Raw genomic sequence first — 22357 nt, 5'->3', positions numbered from 1 at the left:
TTTAGACATGCAAGTAAAGCATCTGATAATTGTGTATTGATGTGTATTGATGGAACTTTTTTTTTAACCTCTCTTACATAGCATAGATATAAGATAGTGGCAACACGGAGAGACAGGGAGGAAGGAAGGAGGGGAGGAGGGGAGGAGGGGAGGAGGAAACGGGAGAATGAAGGGGAGAGGGAGGCAGGAAAGGAGGTAGGGGGTGGGAGAGAGGGAGAGAGTTAAGAAAACAATAACAGAAACAAAATCTGCTCTACTCTGAATGTCATAATGGAAATAGTCTATGTAAAGTTCGAAAAAAACCACAAATGTAATAGATTTATTTTAACAAGGTGCCAAAGTACTGTATGTTTAAGAAATTTATCGTTTTTCAACTTCCTAATTTATTTCTGGATGGTGACATTTTAATTTAAATAAACAGCAGCTGACAGCATGACATTGGAGTTGTTAATCCAACTATTCTTGTGCCTCATGTGGGTGTTAGGAATGCAACTTACTATTTGCCAAGCGTTTACCTGACAAGAGTCAGATTTTTTCCACCTAAGAAGGGAATAGCACTCTGGCTGTATAGTTTTATGTACTTATTACAGAAGATCAAGTTGCTGCTCCCCTATAAAACAGTGGACATTTTCCCCAGACTACTCTCCTCTCTCTGAAGGATTAGCATTGTTTCCATCCACTGAAATAGGACACAAATACATGTGATTGCACATCAGTTAAAAGCTAACATTTTAGTAATAAAATCAATTTTAAATACTAGGCATCATATATGTTATAATCAAAATATTTACCTTCAGCAGTGATATGCCAAAGGTGACCTCTTTTTTGAAATACTACTCTAACATTAGCTTCAGTGTTTCTTAATCTCATCATGTTGAACTGCCCTCTATTTGTCTTATCCTTTGAGCGTTTTTATTTGTGATCCTTTGAGGATGGAGTGTATATACATGGCAGTAAATATCATTTAGCTAAAGTTGGTGAATGGAGCTGATGGAGAGAGTTTGGTCAAAATACATGCAAGGTCAGTTTTCAAGGATATGGTTGTGTGGGCCAGATTGTTGCTGGGTGATGTAGCCAATCACAGAGTTATGTCAGACATTTTTGATCATACAGAAGCTGTCAAATGCTTTAGAATTTGAATAAAACTACATTGTTCATGCAAAACTCATCACACAAGTTCAGAGAGTCAATGGCATTGATATTTCAAAAATTCCACATTGGCTTCACTTGTGATATTGACATGCATGCCTTTGGACCTCCTGAAATATGGAGGTTTACCTTGTGGATTTTTACTGTTTCCAAGGTTTTAATGATTCATCAGCAGTTTTTAATCCTCAGGAAAAAAAATGCACTGTTTCATCACCTTTCCTATACAAGATCAAAATAAAAAACAAAAGTCGATTCTTTGTTTTATGATTTTTGCAAATCAACATGAATGACTCACTCTGTGAAAAAAATGTATGTTGTATGTGTACACTGCACTATCTTATCCTCAGATGAAAGTTTAGGCATGTTTATTTGACTTCATATTTACATGAAGATATCAGATATTTGTCTGTTCAGCATAATTTTTTGGGCATATGGCTGACTGGTTGATACACACAGTTTAAATAGCTCCTGAATTCCTTGAATCCTTTGTGCTAGTCAGAACTCATGTTTGATTCATTACATCATTCCCAGGTCACTTTTAATGGCTCAAATATCTCATTTTTATATTTAACATTTTCAAGAATTCATATTTGTTATCCACACTAAATAATGTTCACTTACATAAGTTCAACACGGATGCACTTTCCATCATGTTTCATCCTACCACATGACTCATTTTGAAATTAGAATATTAATTATCACAGTCTCATGCCAAAAAAAAGTTAAAAACTGAATTAGCACTAAACTCAGTCATCTCTATATTTTTCAACAATTAATATCTGCTTTATAACAGCCTCAGAGAAAGAAGTGCAGGTGACTTTGAAATGTCTGGTTTGCCTGGAAGATATGGATTTAAGGTCTGCTGTCTAGGAGATGATGGAACTGGATATCATTAGCAATAATCAAGCACAAGCTATCAAAAAAAACCCAATCTGTAACAAACCTTCTGCATTGGGTGACCCTCTGTAAAGAGGTTTCTAAAACATCTCACAGAATGAAAACCAGTTGCAACATGAACACAAGAGAATGCTACTGCACTTGACTGTTCTCCACTGGACTCATTTAAACAGAGTCTAAAATACAGAAAAAGAAAGGAAAACCAACTTCCTCTTCTCTAGGCATAGATCCCTAGCCCACGGTACACCTGTGCTAAAATTGTTATAGGCTCACTGTGAAAATAGAGCTGTCTTTTTCTACCACCTTCTCATGATGCTGAAGTAAAAGATGACACATTCTTGAATTGGTTCCCTTAAGAGGGTAATGACCACCCATGACAGAGAAAAAGAGTTCACAGTCCGTATTATAAAAAAAAGAAATCAATGAGAATCCCTTTTAGAATCCTTTTAAATAATCCCTCCATTTCAAAGTCAAATGTTAATGTGGTATTTTCTGATTACTAATTAACCTTATTTAAAACATAGTAACTAGCTAGTTACTCTTATTTAAAACAATTTCCCCCAAATAGCTACAGGTAATTTAAGTTAAAAGTTATAAGGTAAAAAAAAAAAAAGTTATAAGGTGATGTATATTTTTAGTCTCCAGTTTAATACAGCCATGATACCGTCATCTACAAATTACTTGGCCCTCAGTTTAACAGGATGAATAAAAAGATTCTCTCTACCTACTCTTATTTGATGGTCAAAGCAGAAATGAGGGTATGAGCTGAGGATTTCCAAATTAGAAAGGAAGATATATGACTGAAAATGTATGTATCTAATAGTTTAATAGGTTTTGGTCAGTCAGTAAATGCTTATTGAATACAAACTATTAATATGCCCCAGAACTTGCTAGGTACTGGGGATTCAGTGGCAGACAAACAGCAGTCTTTTTCCACATAGAGTTTTCTCTCTGGTAGACACTTAATAAAATTAGAAATGACAGAATTGCAAGAAAATATCTCAAGTTCTCTGGGCAGAAAGGAAGTTGAAGAGATGAGAGGAAGTGGAACTATCTTCATGAAAAGATCCCTTAAAAAGGACGCATACCGCCAGAGATAGGGAACGTCTATCAAGTGCTGAGAAGAAGTCAGCCGGGGATAAACCAGGTTCTGTCTGAGGAGAATGGACCTCTGATGGGAAAGGTGAAGGACCAGGTAACAGCTCCACCGGAAGAAGCCAGTATCTTCCTTCACTGTGATGATACCACCACCCTCAACCAAACATGAAAGTTACGGAACAGCGGTGGCCAGTGATGGCCAAAGCGGCTTCCATAACTCTGTTCTACATTTTATCTCCTCAAGAGGGTCTTTCCAGGATTTTATTTTAGACGCTTACCTCTTGCTTACCATACATACAGAATTAGAATAGTTTGCTCCTGATGGTTCAGTGACACAGGGGCTGAACTGAAAATGTGAAATGTGAGTCAAGGAATCTGAAGTCTCAGAGAATATTTATCATTCGAGATTTAGTTAACAACAGACCCTTTCAGCGCTTTTTTTTTTTTCCCTTCAGAAAGGAGCTTCCCTGTTACTGTAAATAAATCTAGTGGAATATAATTTACGCTTCATCATCATCTGTAGAAGACAAGATGTGCTATTTAGCATCGAGTTAATTATGTCTGGGTTAAAAACATACTTTGGTTTATCTCTTTTAATCCTTTCTCTCTCTGACCAATACTGAGGCAAAAGTTTGCTTGTCATGGGACTGTCACAGGTTAAAGAAAAAGATATAGCCTATATTTATAGATATATATCTAGCCAATGCTCTTCATGTAATGGATATTCACAAAATTTTAGAATCATCATTCTAATTTAGCAGTGACAAATATTTTAATAATTAATTTCTCAGATAGTACCATTGAGATACTTGTTTTATTCACAGACATAAATGAAAAATGATTCATTTATTTATTGAAAAATATTTACTGTGCATCTACAGGATGCTAAGTTTTGTAATATTTCCTGGGGAAACAATGTAAAAAGAACAAAAAAAGTGCTCCCTCCAATGGAACTGAATGAGGAAGAGGGATAATAAAAAGGATAGAATGAATCAATAAGATAAATTTTAAAAATTAGGCTGAAGAAAACACTAACACAACTTGGACAGAAGAGAGTATAGAAAAAGCAGAGACATTTTATGTAGCATTGTCAAGAGAGTTACTTTTTAAATGGGTATAATTTAAGTTGAAACTGAAAAAAAAAATGAGAGAGGGTAGTCATACAAGAAGTGAAAGCAGAAGTCTTCTGCCAAGAGGATAAGCCTGTGCAAAGATCCTGAAGGGAGAAAAAGCTTGGTGGTTGGAAAAATTGAAGACATCTGTGGCTGAGAATAATAAGGGTAATAAGCAAGTTTAATAAGAGTATAATAAGAAAAAATGAAATTGGACAAAAAGAGTATTATATTTGAATAAAATCCACACACACACACACACACACACGTGGGCATGAGCAATGAAACAGGAAGAGCATCTAGAAAGATGTAATTGCAAAAGATAATGGTAGCCTGGCCTGTGCTGGCAGTGAAGGGGGAGAGAGGTGACTGGGCAGGCTACATGCTTCCATGCATCCAGTAATACATCCAGACATCTAACATGCACTCAGCACCACTGTGCTTGGAGTTGGTGGTGTAAAGACATTTTACAGATGTGGAAGCTGAGGCTGAGAAAAGAGTAAGAGCCCATCCACACCCATGAAAAGTAAGAAACTTGGGCTTCAAAGTCTATTCTTGAAGGTGCCCCAGTCCCTGTACTTTCTAGGATTTCACAACGCTTCCCAAGGAGCAGAGTTTGGAATTCCGTTGCCAGGGTGGCATACTTTTTAGAAAAACAGTAATGAGAATAATATTCTGATCAAGAATGAACACTTTTCAAAAAAAAAAGTCAACTCCCATGATCAATAACACACTATTCAAAAGCATTCTACATAATAAGAAAAGTAGAATTAGCCCTTGATAAACAGCAGCAGTGAATGAGTTTGCTACTCTGATTATATATATATATATATATATACAGTTTCTTTTGGTCTTTTTCTAATAAATGTTAAACAATGAAGTGAAATTATGGCATTTTATAACACTCATGAAACAATAAATATAGAAGATTTAATTTTAACTTTCCTGCCAGAAGGCATCTTTCAGGATCTATCTGCATACACAAGAGGGAGAGAAGATTGATTTTAGAACAGATGAAACTGATAGCCTCAACAAAATGCATAAAATACAATTTTCATTTTACTTTGGGTGGAGTAAGGAGACGGTAAATCAGTGGAATGCATAAAACTATGTGAAGACAACACATGTAACAAAACATTTCAAGACAGTCACTAATAGAAGCATAACTTTTAGAGTGGAATTTTGACAGAGGGGAAAAGCTAAAAAAAAAAAAAGCAAAGTGAAAAAAACAGAAGTTTTGAAGGTTTGAAACTAGCACAATCTAAGTCTGAGTCATAGATCTGCCATTTACCAGTTTTGTAACCTTGGCTCTACTGTTAATTTAAACATATTTTAGGAATATCCAGCTTAATATCAAGTGCTCAGTAAATAACTATAATAACTAGTACTGTATATTTTAACTAGTTTCATAGTTTTAATAGCAAAATATTTTATTAGAATTTTTTTGGCTTTATTGCTGTTATTGTTATATATTTATGAGCTTTGATTTGGAGTGAAACACTATAAATAATCCCTAACTGAGTCAATATAAGTTAGGACAATCTATTGCCCTATATTGGAGTAACTCTCCCTCTGATAACTTACAAGTCTTATATTTGTCAAGGGTAAAGAAAGGGCTCCTACATCATTTCTCCGCATATGAATTTGTGGGATAATATAATTATTTTGTTCAAGTACATCAGAATCAACTTACAGGACCACATACAATCTAAATGTTTTTTTGAAATCACGTTTGCAGCCTCTGTATGTTTTGGCTGACCCTCTTGCATGAATCCAAATCCACAGGCTTTATTCTGGCCCCTCACCTAAATAAGCAATGATCCACAGGAGAAAAAATGGTATAAAGGATTGTTTACAAATCTTGGGCTGTTATTGAACGATTACTCTTTTATTTTCAACCTTCAAGCTAGTGAATAAGAATTTAGATGGAAGCATGGTGGCCACATGTATATGCTTGCTTTTATTTGTTCATGGAAGCCATGGTGATGAGCACACCTTTTTGAAGAAAGTGAAATTGACAGTAACCATTAGGAGGTTGTCATCCCTAGGCCTTGTGTTAGTGACATAAATTGGGCAAGATTTTATCTCAGTTAGTAAAAAATCTTCCTGCAATGCAGGAGACCCCGGTTCAATTCCTGGGCCAGGAAGATCCGCTGGAGAAGGGATAGGCTACCCACTCCAGTACTCTTGGGCTTCGCTTATGGGTCAGCTGGTAAAGAATCTGCCTGCAGTGAGGGAGACCTGGGTTCAATCCCTGGGTTGGGAAGATCCCCTGGAGAAGGGAAAGGCTACCCACTCCAGTATTCTGGTCTGGAGAATTCCATGGACTATACAGTCCGTGGGTCGCAAAGAGTCAGACATGACAGCAATGTTCACTTCACTTCACTTTATACCGAGAGGAGCTGATGTATTATCAGAAGGGCAGAGACGCAAATGGAGTTAGTGCTATAACCACCAAGCTATGTAGACACAACACCTTCAAAAGGAGATTAAAGAGGACTTTAAGACTCATGCGGGGTTTTAGTGGATAGCATGTCTTAAAGGGAATGCCTGAGAAACACTTTTAGGTAAAGTGTGTCAGTAAATGTTATGGTATATGGTGTGTCTGTATGTATGTTCATGTTTTCCCCAATAAGGTTGGGAACCACTGTATTAAACAGTTAAACAACATTATCTTGTATTGACTTTGTTTAACTATAAGATCCCTTTGCATTAATAAATACATATGAATCCCCAGTGTGTTAGAACCAAATGGTCCTTGGCCTTTACCAAACATAGTTGATTATAAAATCTTTTGAATTTCCTTCATAGAAAACTATACAACAAGGGGTAAATGGAACTCAGCTGGAAAAATCTTGCTTCAGAAGAATAAACAATATTATGCTTGCATTTTCAGCCTAGGAAGTAATGTTTATGATATTCATGAGGCATCAGGAAATATTCCTGTGAAGTTATATAGTGGAAGATGGAGAGGAGATAAGCCTAAAAAGCAAGTTGAGACTTCTAAACTATGTTGAAAATTGTGAATTTTGCCCTACTAATGAGGTTTCCAAAACAGAGCAAGTGATGGAGAAATTTTTGTAAATAAATATTAATCATTTCAGAGGTATACAAAATTCACATGAAATGTGCAGGGACCAGCAAAAGAAAATAAGAAACAGGAGCAACTGGAAAATTCAAACTTTGTATAAATACATCCTTCAAAAGTCTTTGCTTTGTATCATTTTATGTCAACTCAGTTTCAGTAAAGAAAAGGGGAGTGAAAAAGAATGAAACAAAAATGTTGGAAGTTCTATGGCGGGTTAGTGAAGGCACAGGTCCCAAAAGTCTACCCAGAGGTCTGAGGACTTTACTAAGTGTTTAAAAGAAACATACACAATCTAATCTGCATTTTCTTGCTGTATTTTCTGTAGTTCAGACCTCTAAGAGACATACTCTAAAGAGCCACCTAGTGCTTTTTAAAGACAAGGGTATATTCATGCAAAGAAATAAGACATAGAAAACACTTTGGGGAGTAAAAGAAAAATCTTGGTAGAAATTGGATTGCCTTGAAAATGATTTTTAAAATAAGTATCCAGGAACTATCCAATAAATGGATATGAACAGTACTTGTTTAGAACTATGCTATAAAGTTTTGAAAATAACTGAGGACAATTGGGTCATCCTGTGGGTTTTAACATAATTTCTCAAATTCCTGTATTTCCTCCTTTTTCAATTCATCATCATTGGCATAAAGTGATTTCTCTTGTGGACATAATTTATATTTTTAAAGATCACTGTTTCAGGGCATGGTTCTTAGCCTATTTTGTTGTTCTCTTAGGTTAGAGATACCAGTGATAATCTGGTAAAAGCTACAGACACTCCCTTCATATAAGTGCATATATAAATAATTTCTTACAATTTTGCTTTCATGTTTCATTTTTTCCTCCCTCAATTTGAAAACTACTGATCTAAGAAATTTGTTGTTGTGTAGCTGTGAAGTCATGTCGGACTTTTTTGTGACCCCACGGACTGTAGTCTGCTAGGCCCCTCTGTCCCTGGGATTCCCAGGCAAGAATACTGGAGTGGGTTGCCATTCCTACTCCAGGAGATCTTCTCAACCCAGGGGTCAAACCCATGTATCCTGCTTGGCAGGTGGGTTCTTTTCCACAGCCATAAAGAAGCCCGATCTAAGAAATTAGAAGTTAGTATTTCAGGAATGTTAACACTGATAAAAACCATCAATAATAGGCCAAAGAATGAATGGAAAACCAAAAACTATTCTGTCCTTCCTGTACTGCCTTGGATGTCTCCTCACTCACTCGCTTTCTACCACCTTTAAAATCAAAAGGGGATCTTTAATACTCATAAAATAAATAACATAGGTAGCAAAGGTGGATAAGTTCATCCTTATGCTATCCAATATATTGGAGGTCTGAGCCCCAGTTTAACTGAAGTACATGTGCAGAAGGTATGAACGCCAAGAAGATTTTTAGGCAGCCTGACACAGGGGCAGGAGGATGTAGGAGTTTGTTATCCAAATTACTTGGAATCAGATGTCATAATGTCTTTGATGCACTAGAGTTCTTCATGTCTACCTCTCAAGGTTACGTAAGAACTAGTGATGATGCTAAAGCATGCCTGACATGATATATGTATTCATCCACTCACTTATTCATTCATATAATACTTATTATATAGCTACCATATGTCAGATGCTTTTGGAACAGCAGTGAGAGGGGAAAAAAAAAAAACCCACTCATCACTTAAGAACAAATCAATGAATAATACCTACAGAAACTCAGAGGGGATATTCTAATAGATTCCACAAGGATTTTAAGATTGTTAACCAATCAGATCACCAGAAATGTGTTTGTTTGCTGGCTGCTTGCCTTTTGAAAAGTTAATAATGACAGCAAAACTGTACTACTCAAAATATTTTTGTGTCAGTATAAAAGTCTAAACTAAAGCTTAAGAAAATGTTTTAATAAGAGCAATCTGAGGTTTGCTTTACTATAATCTGAGATTTAATGTTATTGATTACCAATGAATCATTTTTCTTAAGAGTCAGATTTATGATATGGCCCACAGTTCTCAAAAAACTTTCTTTTTTCAGTTTTATGCCTTAGAAAAGTCATTTGATTTCAAGTCAGAGTCTGCTCCTGTGGAAATCCAAAGATAACCTGCAAATTCATTTCCTTATGCCTGACCTCAGATAAGCTTTGTTTTTCTGATGAGATGTATATTAGCTTTTAGATTCCTTTGAAATTAATCCACAATACATTATCAAACATTTGATTTTTCAACTGCATCCTAATTTTATTGCTAGAAAGTAGTTAAACTAGATACTTTTTTAAAATGTATTTTTTAATCAAAGGATAATTGCATTACAAAATTGTGTTGTTTTCTGTCAGACATCAACATGAATTAGCCATAGGTATACTTATGTCCCCTAAACAAAATGCTATGTATGTATGACATACACAGCTGGTATACTCCATATCAATAGTAGTATCGATAACAGCAGTGAGGGGGGAAAAAAACACCAACTCATCACTTATGAACAAATTAATAACTCCTCCAAAATTTTTATATCATTTTCATGAAATAGTTCTCCAACTACTTAAAAAATCAACTGATGTCTAAGAAGCTCACAGTGGGAAATGTGTGCACTTTTCCTTTGCCATCAGCTCAGTATGCCTATAAAATCTGCTTGTGTGGAGGTGTACTTCCTTGCTTCTTCTTCTTCTGTTGTTTAAAACCGAATGTGTTCAGATGTTATTACATCAATGAAGATTTCAGCCTTTTAAACGTGGGTAACTTTATGCATTTTAATAGCATAAAGTCCTCCAAATGATCTACCAGGCATCTCCTTTAAGAGAAAATGACCAGCCAGGCCATCTGCATTAAAAATAAATGAAGTGTCAAAAATGGTTTAAACCGAAGTCCTAACCATAGCCAGTTCGTAAGATATTTGGAAGATAATTTAAAGATTCGCCATTTCACCACATTTTTCCCCAACACATCATGTCCTGCTTTTGATGTGCGCTTGACAGTACAGACTCTCCTAATGAATAATAGTAGGGGACATGTAGACACCAATCATTTCCCTTGACTCAAAAGAGTAATCCCAGTCTTAAGCATGCATCAGAATCACCAAGAAGAATGCTTAAAACACAGATTTCTAGGCCCTATTCCAAGAGTTTTTGGTTCAACAAGCTCAAGAAGTCGCATGTCTTACAGAGTTCCTGGCTTAAATAAACGGTGGGAAAATATTCATTGCAGGTGTAATATTTAGACCAAACTTCTGAGACGTGGTATGACAGGTAATTACACTCATTTACTTCAGGTAAGCTAAATTATTGCCTCTTTTGCTTTGGTTGTGAGAGCTTAACATGTATATTCACTTACCAGCATGTATGAGTCTTTTTCATAAAGATGACTTAGAAATATTAAGAATGGTATTGCTTGTAGGAGATCTATCCATTAATTACACATCAAGAATGCATTTAAATTTGAATGATTTCCACCCCAGAATATCAAGAAATCCTCTCTTCATTTATTCTTATTTTTATTATTATTATTCATTTCTAAATATTTTCTTGGCCAAGCCACACAGCATGTGGGATCTTATTCCCCAACCAAGGATCAAACCCATGCCCCTTGGGTTGGAAGCATGGAATCTTAACCACTGGACCACCAGGGAAAGTTCCTGATCTTCTTCACATGTGCTCATACACTTAGGAATTACTACTTCAATAGGTGCACTTGGGAATAGAAGTCTTTTGAAACAAAACTGGGTAAAGGAAGAAGATGATGCTACATGTACTCACAAATAATCCCCCCCCAACCCCCCGTTCTTCATAACTGCCTACAAGAAGGCTCCTGTAAAATTATTCTGTTCAATATTTGTATGTGTAGGTTGTCTATAATAAAAGAGTCTTCTGGGTTTCAGAGTTTCTCCCCTTCTTTATAAAACTGGAACCCCAGGGAATCTTTCTGCCCTTAAATGTCAAGGCAAATATGCCAGTTGTTTAGATATAGTAAATAAAATTGCTTTCCCACCTAATTTGATAGAAGTAAGGCCCTGTTCATGTAATATCAAAGTTGTTACACTTATCAAGGTGCTATGTCATGAAAAAATGGTATTGACCTTAACAAAAATTAGTCAATAATAATGATGATGACTAATACTCATTGAACATTTACTAGGAACCAGACAACATATTAAGAAATTGATGTGAATTTACCTAAAGAACAGGATCCTACGAAAAAAAAGTATTTTTTTCATTTAAAATTTAGGAATACAAGAAGACTGAGTTTCAAAAAGAGTTAAGTCCCTCCATGTCATGCAATTAGTAAAGGATGAGATTATGACTTCTATCAAGGCAGCTTTATTTCAAAGTCCATCACCTTAATGGCTATCTCATTGTTTTATCCATGATTTATATTTTGTGCTATTTTCTGTTACTCAAGCTAAGTAAAATTATAAGACATTTCACAAGGTACTTAACAAGAGTAAAACACCTACCGAGTAGGAATATGTTCCATTTTTTAAAATGGAGAAATAGAAAGTGAGAGAAGTTATTTCATTTCTGCCTGAAATAACCTTGATATACTGCTTACCATATAGCATGTGGATGATAACAATGCAAAACTCCACAGCTATTGAAAATGTTCTTAAATTGTGGTTCTCATCTTATGTAGGCAATAAAGTCCAAGGCAATGATATCTTTTGCAAAACAAAAGTGATCTACTTTTTTTCTCTTTAATGATACCATCAAAGTTGAATAGAACATAATTGTTCAAACAGACATGTTAGGCATCAAATTGTATTCTCTAAATTTCACAAACCTGAAAGTATTTCTGTGTTAATTTTTGATGGTAAATCTGATATCTCCTTGACAGTCATGTTTGTAGGCATATGTTTTTGGCAGAAATTATGTTGTAGCTATTTACCGTAGTAGCATAAGCTATCATTTTTACTCCATTAGCTGTTGCCCAGTGTTTCATACTGAAGTGATTAATATCACAAATTTATAAATATGAATTATTAAGTGAATTCTCTTGACATCCCAGGGAACAACTTAGCACTAAGTGAATGCAGCTCTGCAAATGAAATAAGCACATTCAACTGGCACTGATTCTGAGTATGTGTATCTGTCCAAACAGTGCTCTGCACGGTGGTAATTCTTCTAAGCCCTGTAATTCATTCATCTAGGATAGACTCCAAAGCATTGTTTGCATGTGTTATCCACTAGCTTTAAAAACAGTATTCATTATTGGGAAGGAACAGAAGACACAACTCTTCAGAAAGGTGTGTGGCAGTGATGTTTGTGTCCAGGAACATGCTTTTTGGCACTTAGAGCCTAATCAGTGAAATGAAAGAGGAGCTGTGAGGATTCAAGATGTAAGTCCTTTACCTCCAATATCCTCCCAGAAGCCACACTACAATCACTGTACAATTCCAAATTTCATTCTAGAAGCCTGCCCATACTCGAAGTGGAAAGAAACCTCTAAATGCCCAATGAAAATGTTTTCAAATACCCTGAAATTTGCTATTTCAAGCCACAGATAATAAATGGACACAAAGGTAATGACCTTAATTTTCATGAACTTATCAGAGTTAGGTTTCAAAGTGATGAATGTTTCTCCTTATCCGTGGCACAAACCATCCATAACAATTTAGAAAATGGAAAAGATTCCTTGGACCAAAGTATCACTCCATGAGAGGAATGTCACTCAGCTTTTAAAGGCAGTGCGAGCCCTCTGATGTCATCAGAAATGCTGACGTCAAGTTTTATGTTACAGGTCATTCAAACGGTGAGTGCCATGGACAAAGATGATCCCAAAAATGGACATTATTTCTTATACAGTCTTCTTCCAGAAATGGTCAACAATCCGAATTTTACCATCAAGAAAAATGAAGGTAAATATATTAGCATTGGGAAACAGGATAGGATATACATCAGAAAATAGGATGCGATTTCATAATTTCACTGACAATATCAGCACAGTATTTTTTCTTCACCTATGAGCAGTTAAAATTTAGCTTATCAGCCTAAAGTCATGGTAATTGCATCTCTTCCTCTTTTTCAAACAATACATGTGGAAATTGTGAATGTACAAGTTAATTTTATCCCAGGCAGTACCTCAATCACCTTACTTATAGGAAATGAACAATAAAGATTTAAACCCTGTGAAAGTTCCAGTAATTTTAAGATACTGAGATATCTGATAGAGGAGGAGCTGGCTTATACTTTGCAGTTGTTAAGTTTTAATTGAATGTTTACCAAGTCTTTAGGGAAAGCCTATTCTAATTTTGCCTGCTTTGTGGGTACACATTAGAGGTATTTGTTTTAAGCCTGTACCAACTTTGACAACAGCAATTAGATCTGAAAATCCTTCTTGAAGGACACTCCTTATCAGTGTTATTTTGGTGCTAATATGAACTGATTTTATTGTTAAGTCTTTTACTCACAGAGAACATTAAATCCATTTCATTATTTGTTAAGAACCAAGCTCAGATTAACCGTTTCCCTTAACTATTGTCTATTACTCAGGAAGGTCATAGATCATTTTTTAAAAGTCTATCTCATCTATACATTTTTCTTTTCTAAGCTGCAGTATATTTAACAAGGATTTTTAGCTATTTATTTTGGCTCAGATGTATTTAAGTCTTCATTTCAGATGTTTCACAGAATGATTAGCAAAATAAATGTGTTGTCAGGGTCTGTCTTCTGGCTTTATTATAGGCATTTGTTTAGATTTATGAATGGCCTATATAAAAAAAAACTATACTCAATTGGAAGAGTAAAATCTGGTTCATGACATTTGGATTACTTGCTTTGTTCTGTTTCAAGGAGGTAGTGAATTTTGATAAAACTTCACTTATGAAGTGAAATAACATATATGGCCTTTGTTAAAGTATATTCTGGCCTTACGTTTTAACAAAATGCTACTTGTTTCTTTGGGCATCATGAATGCATTACAGAAAAGGAAATGAGAAAGCTGTTATATAGATAGTACTCATTCAGCTGGCTTACACTGTTGCAAACATTAAGGAGATGAAATCTTGGTCTCTCTCCTCAGTGATGGAGTTAAATGTGTTAGCCTCCCTTAATTAGAAGCTCTAATCCAAGTACATTGTTTTTGTTCCTTGGGTAACTCTGCCAACATTTCTTTTTTGTGGAAGTCACATGACTATGCCTAAGATGAGAGCCCCCTTGGAAATTCCAAACTGAGCTGAAAGTCTATGCAAAAGTGTGGGCAATTCTTACTTTGATTGTGAACTAACAGGTATCAGTCATTATTTTTGCATATCAAATGTCCTACATTTAAAATTTCTCTGTGAAGAAATGTTTCCCCATCCCAGGTTCTGAGCTCCTTGGTGCTTTCTATGCATTCTGCAATTCAAGATATGCCCATTATAGGTATGGCTCAGAGATACTGCATAAACATGTGTTGGATGAATGAAAGGCTGTTACTGCATGCCTGTGAAAGTGTGGTTTTGTATTATATTTACTATGCCCTAAACCCTTTAAAAGATGAGATTTTAGTCCTAAGGTGAATGCATTTCAAGTGTTTTCTCAAACTTTTAGAATTAGTACAAAGTAGAAGCTTGTACATCTAGGAAAGCTCTTTGTGCCCCATCACACATTTCAGTAAAACATGCAGTAAAATATTAAAGATATGTGGGTTATGTTTTCTCTTGAAACTAGAAAATACGACTTAAGTTTTGACTTACCTTACAATGTGTGAAATAATTGCAAGCAAAAAAAAGAGTCCTAGGTATTACAAAAGTGCTCAGAAGAGAAAGAACACTCTCTGTGCCGTGATTGTTTATATAAAATGATGTGTTGATTTATTTTGTAAAGAGTGACCATATAATTTATTGTTCCAATTGGGATTTTTTTTTTAAAGTGAAAGGGGTTGCTATTTATATTTATGCCTAGAAAAACCATAAACCAGGGCTGTCTTGTGGAAAGTAGGACATATGTTCTCTGTGACTTTGGATTTAGGATCCAAATATTCAACATCTCCATAGAATAAATCATGAACCCACAGGTCTTTAGAACAGATATGTCAAGTTTATACACTATCTCTCTTTTCCTAGATCAGAAATTCATTGAGTTTTGTTTTACTTTTTTGGATAGTTTCTAAGAAAATAGGAAATAAACCACAATTTGTCTACTCTTAATGTGTAGAAACCATTAAAGTAATGGAAAGAAGTTGTCAGATTTAAAATGCTGGAGATACATTGATAAGAAGGTAGATAAGATGATGTCTTGTGAGCCTGTTACCCATTCCTTAAGATGATAAGGGAACACAAAACAACCAAAAAAAAAAAAAAGTTCAAATATTAGACATCATTTACTTTAAAACTATGGTATGTTTTATGTTTGAAACATGAGAAAGTAAAATGATAAACTCATATTCAGAATGGTTTTTTTCTTCTTCAAATTGACTTTAAAAATGGTTAATAGCTGATGTTTCTCCACTGAGAACATCATGATTTACAAGTCCCAGCCCACCAGATGAGGGTTAATATTTTGAGAGAGGCAACATAGTCAAATCCATAATTGATGGGTGGATGGCTCCTCTTATTAACTGGATCTTTAAGGGAGATGGTTTCAGTATTTGGCATTTTCTAAGAAACTTGCAGCATGTCTTTCAGTTTGAATTTACTGTGATCTTTCTCTCCTCTCATATAGCTTGGTCCTTCTGCAATTTTCAGCTGACTAATTCATAATCAAAACCAAAATGAGATAGAAATTAACTGTCTCTTGTCTCCTATGCAGTTGAGTGATTTCACAAATAATTCTCTTTCTAAATATATGAGAATTATATTCCTGCCAGAATAGGAAAGCAAACTTCAACACAGATAAAGGTGAAAACAAAGGTCAAAAATGTGATGAGTCACTCATCACATATACACACTAAACAACCACAACAACTTACATCTTCTCAGTTGTACAGCCCCAGATGTCATTTTCTTCATCTTCCAGTTGGATGAATTTATAAACAAAGGGAGTGTGACTGACTGCACTTTAGTACCAACTTCCATCCTAATTGTGAAAATGGAAGATACTCAACAATTAACTGTAACAAGTCAGGGAAGATAAATGAACTTCCCCCAGATACAAAAACATCTTGAATGCAGAGAGTCTGAGGCTGACAGAAACATGATTTTCTCTAGCCTGCACACTGTAGTTAGAAGATTTGATGGAAACTGCCAGAAAGCTAGCTGGAAAAGTGGGAATCTTTACTAAAATATTTGAATCACATGTGTAGCGTAATGAGAAGAACAAAAAACTCTGCCCTAAAGAGAGTCTGTGGGAAAGAAAGACATAGACTTGGCCTCAATTATAGCTTGATTAGACTACTGGTTAGGAAAAACAGTGGGGAAACCAGAGTATCTGATGACACTGTTTTTGTCTCTTCTTGATGACTCTTCATTAACCAAAATTCTGTTAGCAAGAACCTCACTCTAAAAGGCATGATTTTGATAATTAATTTGGATAATGGAGATGCTGACTGGAGCTTTGAAATAAGTGTACCTTCAGTTATCTCAATATACATCCCATAGTTACCTGTTTAGAGTATAATTCATGTTTTGTTTGGCAGGGTTTCCATCTCAGCTCAATGGCCAACTTCACTATGTGTTTCACATCTTTTGATCCTCTAGAAACCTCCCTTGTGAGAACACTGACTGCAGACAAGTTATTTTAAGCCTCAATTTTCTCATCTGTGATACCAAGGATAATACCACCTATCTACCCCTTAGGTGTGCTTTGATGGATATGAGTAACTGATGGCTTACAGAGCTATTATCCCAATGTCTGGCACATAGAAAAATATTCATCATGAAGTGGGACAAGATCCTATTTACATGAATCCATTAATTCCTAAACGCCCGCACTATGTTCCATCTCTTCTGGTTTACCGTTCTCAAACAGGTCTCTTTGCAGCTTTAATTCTGTTGATTTTTGAATGTTGCACAGTAGTTCTAAAATTGGCCTCGTTTGGTAGCTGTGAAAACCATGATCCTCACTAATATGCTTTGCAATGCATTGCCGTCTAAAGGGTATCATCAAAGAAACATAAAAGGGAAAAAAATAGGAAGATGGGAAGGTAGGGAAAGAATGAAGATATTTACCAGCCACAAAATCGCTGGGATTCCTGGATCTGGTTTTAAATTTGCAGGCTTTTTTTTCTTTCTTTCTTTCTTTCTTTCTCCTTTGCCAACATGAAACTCAGCTTTCTCCACACAAAGGCTAATTCCAGTTTCCAACTTGTTAAGATGACATTCCATTCTAGCATATCAAGTTGTTTTAAATTCATCTACTACCTCCCAAAACAGACTCTACGGGAATCATTTTGTATAAGCTGGAAAATTAACCACAGTCTTCCTTTGCTCTTTTGAATAATACCAACTTAATTCAGAAGCCTCTTGTCCCAAAACTAAAATTTACTGCTTGGAAGTGGGTTTCCCTCCTTCTAAGCCAGCCCAAGCTGGTCCTCTGCTCTCCACCCTCTCTCCAACTGAATCCTCAGGAACACCTCTCCTGTGTTCAGGAGGTAGGTTTCCAGGCAGAGTTCCTCTTTCCTCCCTTTTAAGCCACTCTACCACATCTGGGCTAAATTAGACCTGAAAGGCCTTCCTGATGATGCACACAGCAAAGGGGACCACCCTGGTAAGCCGATTGTCCTCTTTCTGGCCACCTTGAGTCTCATTAAATTCTTCCATTACACCAAGCTGCTTTGAAACTAACAGAGGACTTTCCTAAATAGCATCTCTTTCCTCAAGTGTTCTTTACAAAAGCCTCCATCCCTCAGCGACAGTGGACTCATTATTATTGGGTTACTCTGGCAACCATACCTAAGCAACAAGTGAACACTGTGTGCTTGTGTGAGTGTGATAATGAATACCTATCCGTGCATGCTTCCAATATGGTGATCCTGTCCCCTCTGCTCACACAGTAGACTTCCACAGCATCAAACATTGATAAGAGGGCTTTTTCATATATGGTGTTAGCTTTTACCCATATGAAGCAAGGCATTTTTCTTCAGTGTTAAATCATAAAAGGTAATGCTCAATTTGCATGAAACAGAAGGGGCAACTGGGATTCCGAATATGCAGAATAGCATTATGCATACATGATCCAAAAAGGCTTCTGCTTCAGTAATTCATAATTTATTGTTTATGCTTCTAGCAATGTTTCGTTGATAAAAAGCCATTTATGTTTCATTTTGTCGTCTAAACTGTAATTAAAGATGATGTGCAAGTTAAGAAAAACAGATAACAGATCTGCACTTCCAAGTTGAGTGTGGCTGTAGAGTTTGGTTCAGAAAACTAGATTTTCTTTTTGCTTAAGTAGTTTTTATAAAGCTCTTGTTATTTTGTATCATTTCCAAATATTTTTTTTGTATGTTTGTTTTTCTTTTTTTAAGTCATAATACAGGAGTACCCTCAGAAGTAAAGAATTTCTTTTGCAAAAATTGATAAGCCTAAAATTATTGCTCTGGTCATACATATATTTGCCAGTGTATGTTATGGAAAACAATATAGTTCTGAGATTGCTGATTCCTATGGATATAATTTAGATACACTGCATACACTGATATGTGTAGTTGTCCATATGCTATTCAGAGTTATGAATTGATTCAGAGCTCTGCTATCAACCTGCTAGCAATCATTTCTGGTTCTTATAGAGAATTCTAATTCTGAAGATTTTTAAAAGAGAAAAAACAAGAGATAAATTGGCATATGGTTAGTTACCTTGAAGTTATCTTAAAAATACCTTACAGCATAGAAATTTGTTTCATTTTTGTTTTAGAATTTTGCTTTCTGAGACTTTTGCTTCAAAAGAAAAAAAAAATAGAACACTTATTGTTGGAGGCAACCGTACATTAGGGGAAGTATAAAGAGTTACTCAGAGAACACTTTTTTTTAACCAAATCTTGTTTAGACTACTTTGTTGTTTGTGTCATTAAAGAATAATGTTATTTACTGATCTGTCATCTATTTACAAGCATGAAAATAAGCCTTGGGATTTTGCGGGTGCCAAATAAACATGACTGTCCTTTGGTAAGCACAACCAGATATTAAAATTGAATGTGGAAACAAAATGAGCTGTCAGTCTATGCAAATTCTCCCTTTCTAAAAAAAGTATTAAATGTAGTTGACAATCACTTCGTCTCCTTTCAACACAGAAGTTCGCATTTTGAATTAATTTGAGCACTTTATAGACACAACATTAGGCATACGTGACATGCCATCTAGGGATGTGACCTGAATAACACCCACCCTGTTCTTTGGATCCTTCAGTTTATTAAAGTGTGTAGAGAAGGCAGAGAAATAATTTGGGAACAGTAAAGGGGACACTCGCATAGATAAACATTTAAAAAAGCTGACTTGGGATGAATTAGAATGAATGATAAAAGAGAGCCCCTGTGGAATATAGAACAACACAGGCTTTCTGGTTAAGAATATTTAGTTTTGAAACCTAGCTCTTCTAAATATGAACTGTGAGAACTTGCACAAATCGCTGAATAACCTCAAGCCGTTTTCTATAAGAGGAAAGTAATAACTATCCCTATGTTGTTTTTTATAAGAAAATATTAAGTTAAAAAAATAAAAATGTGCTAAGTTCAGTGTCTGGTGACTAGAAGGGACTCAAGAAATACTAGTTTCCTTCCCTTCTTTCTCTTCTTCTACAAATTTGTGAGCCCCCAAATCTGTCTCATTCACCCAATGCAACAAACAAAAATATCAAAAAGGAAACCAAAATAGTTTTGGGTGATAAGTACTTATATACTGTTCAACTGTCCCTTACCTGAGAGGCCAATGATTGAGCATATCAGTAAACGTTGGCAATGAGTAAAGCAGGGAGAAAGCAGAACTGGGAAAGAAGAGTATTTGGGTAACTCAAGTTGTTCTTTGAATGTAACCCTGATTACCATAAGACGATCAATAGCTAAAAATAAAATGTACCTAAAAACTGTAGGTTTCCACTGGACTCAGTCCAGTTGCACATATGGCTCTCTATATTGGCAAATGGAATGTTTAAGAGTTGATAGAATGATAAAAATTTTGAGCAAATAGCACCTTAGTAAATAGCCAGGTTATGAAGATATTAGATGCTAGATACAGAGACTTCAAATGTATTTCTTAAAAAATCAATAGTAGACAACCTACTGTATAGCACAGGGAAGTCTACTCAATGCACTGTGGTGACCTAAATGGGGAGGAAATCCAAAAGAAGAAGCGATATGTGTATACATGTAGCTGATTCACTTTACTGTACATAGCTGCTGCTGCTGCTGCTGCTGCTGCTAAGTCGCTTCAGTCGTGTCTGACTCTGTGCGACCCCATAGACAGCAGCCCACCAGGCTCCCCCGTCCCTGGGATTCTCCAGGCAAGAACACTGGAGTGGGTTGCCATTGCCTTCTCCACCTGTACAGCGGAAACTAATACAATAATGTAAAGCAACTATACTCCAATAAAAATTAACTTTAAATAAAGATAATATGAGAGATGTCTCTCTCTCCAACTTTATTTTCCATCACTCCCTTCTACCTTGTTCCCATCTTATACATCCTTTAGGTTGAACACGCAAAACCAATTATGCTTTTTGTACCTACTGTCCATTCCTTCGGTCTGGAATATATACTCTCTGCTCCCTCTTTTTTCTATCTGTCTAATTCCAAGTCATTCATAACAACCCGGGTTCCTGTCAGCTGTGAGCAGAGGAAGGGAGTACTTAACATTTCTGGAAAGTTTTCTTTGCTTTTCTCTGCAGGACTGTGATGACTGCTGAGGTAGACACGTGTATCTATCTTGAGTCAAGGAGTAGCTCCTTCACTGTCCTCTGAGGTTATTGATGAGACAATATATCTTCATTCACTCAGATATTCATTCAATACCTATTTATTTAGTGCTTACCACCTGCAAGGCACTACCCTGGGAATTGAAAACAAAACAGTGAATAACATAGACACTGTATTTGTCCTCCTATACAGAGTATTTTTGTTCTCCTTAGGACCCAGTCTTCTACTAATCTGAATTCTCAGAGAGAAAGGCTATAATTTAATATGGCTTTTTGTCATCGAGGGGAGAAATTCACAGGCTAAGCCTGCAAAAATGCTGTGATTTGAGGAGGAATGATCACACATTCTAACTTCTATACTGTCATAAACAATGTTCCTACTTAAATCTTCCTCAACTCGTGAAACAGTTTCTACATAAAGGATTGAAAGTGAAAGTCGCTCAGTTGTGTCTGACTCTTTGTGACCCCATGGACTATACAGTCCATGAAATTCTCCAGCCAGAGTATGGGAGTGGGTAGCCTTTCCCTTCTTCAGGGGATCTTCCCAACCTAGGGATCGAACCCAGGTCTCCCGCATTGCAAGTGGATTCCTTACCAGCTGAGCCACAAGGGAAGCCCAACATAGTGGTTTTCCTAGGTTCCCTCTCTCTCATCTTAACAAATTGTTTAGCTGATAGGGGTGGTGATGCATATCTGCAGTCACCAGCAGATAATTCTCCCCGTGAGTTTCAGATTGGCGTCCTCATGATTCCTGAGCTTAGACACATGATGTTGAACTATATATTTTTTTTAAATCTTTTTTCTGCTTGCAGAGTCAAATCATGTTGGTGAGCTCTTTCCAAATTCACAGCGATCCACAGACATCACTGCAATTTGTGCTGCAGGCCTGTGAGCCAGGGCTGACGATTCTATTTTTGCAAGTTTATTAGAATCCATTTTAGTTTTGATCCACATCTCCTGATAAATAGTTCATGCCTTTTCCAGCTGCTATGCATAGTTAGTTTAGGTATCTGTCAGCTAACAATCTTCAGCTAACTCTCAGTGCTGTCTAATGTTCCTGAGGGCCCCTGGCAACTAAAGGATAGGATTGTTCTGGTTTTTGGACATCATGTTGGGTTCATTTTCTATTTGTTGCCTGTTCTATTCCTAAGCTGCCTCCAGAATGAATGTGCTCATGCACTTTGTAGAGGAAGACAGTAATTGTTGTCCTTGGATCTTTTTGGGTTACTCATTAACTTTGCTTTCATCCTGGTAGATGGCCTACTAAAATTTCTTACCTCTATTGCTTGA

At 36.1% G+C, this 22357-nt stretch overlaps 1 protein-coding gene across 1 annotated transcript in view; it reads left to right on the top strand.

Annotated features, from left to right (window-relative positions):
* Positions 1–22357, top strand: part of CDH8 (cadherin 8) — a 390892-nt gene that overhangs the window by 316858 nt on the left and 51677 nt on the right. The window contains exon 10 of the mRNA XM_043437761.1: positions 13047–13164. Coding sequence (XP_043293696.1) covers positions 13047–13164 — 118 coding nt within the window. The remainder of the gene's footprint in view (positions 1–13046; positions 13165–22357) is intronic.

This window comes from Cervus canadensis, chromosome 18 (genome assembly GCF_019320065.1).
Source record: "Cervus canadensis isolate Bull #8, Minnesota chromosome 18, ASM1932006v1, whole genome shotgun sequence".
In the NCBI taxonomy this organism is placed as follows: Eukaryota; Metazoa; Chordata; class Mammalia; order Artiodactyla; family Cervidae; genus Cervus; species Cervus canadensis.
The sequence above is the reverse complement of the archived record's forward strand: the minus strand, read 5'-3'. Positions and strand labels throughout refer to the sequence as shown.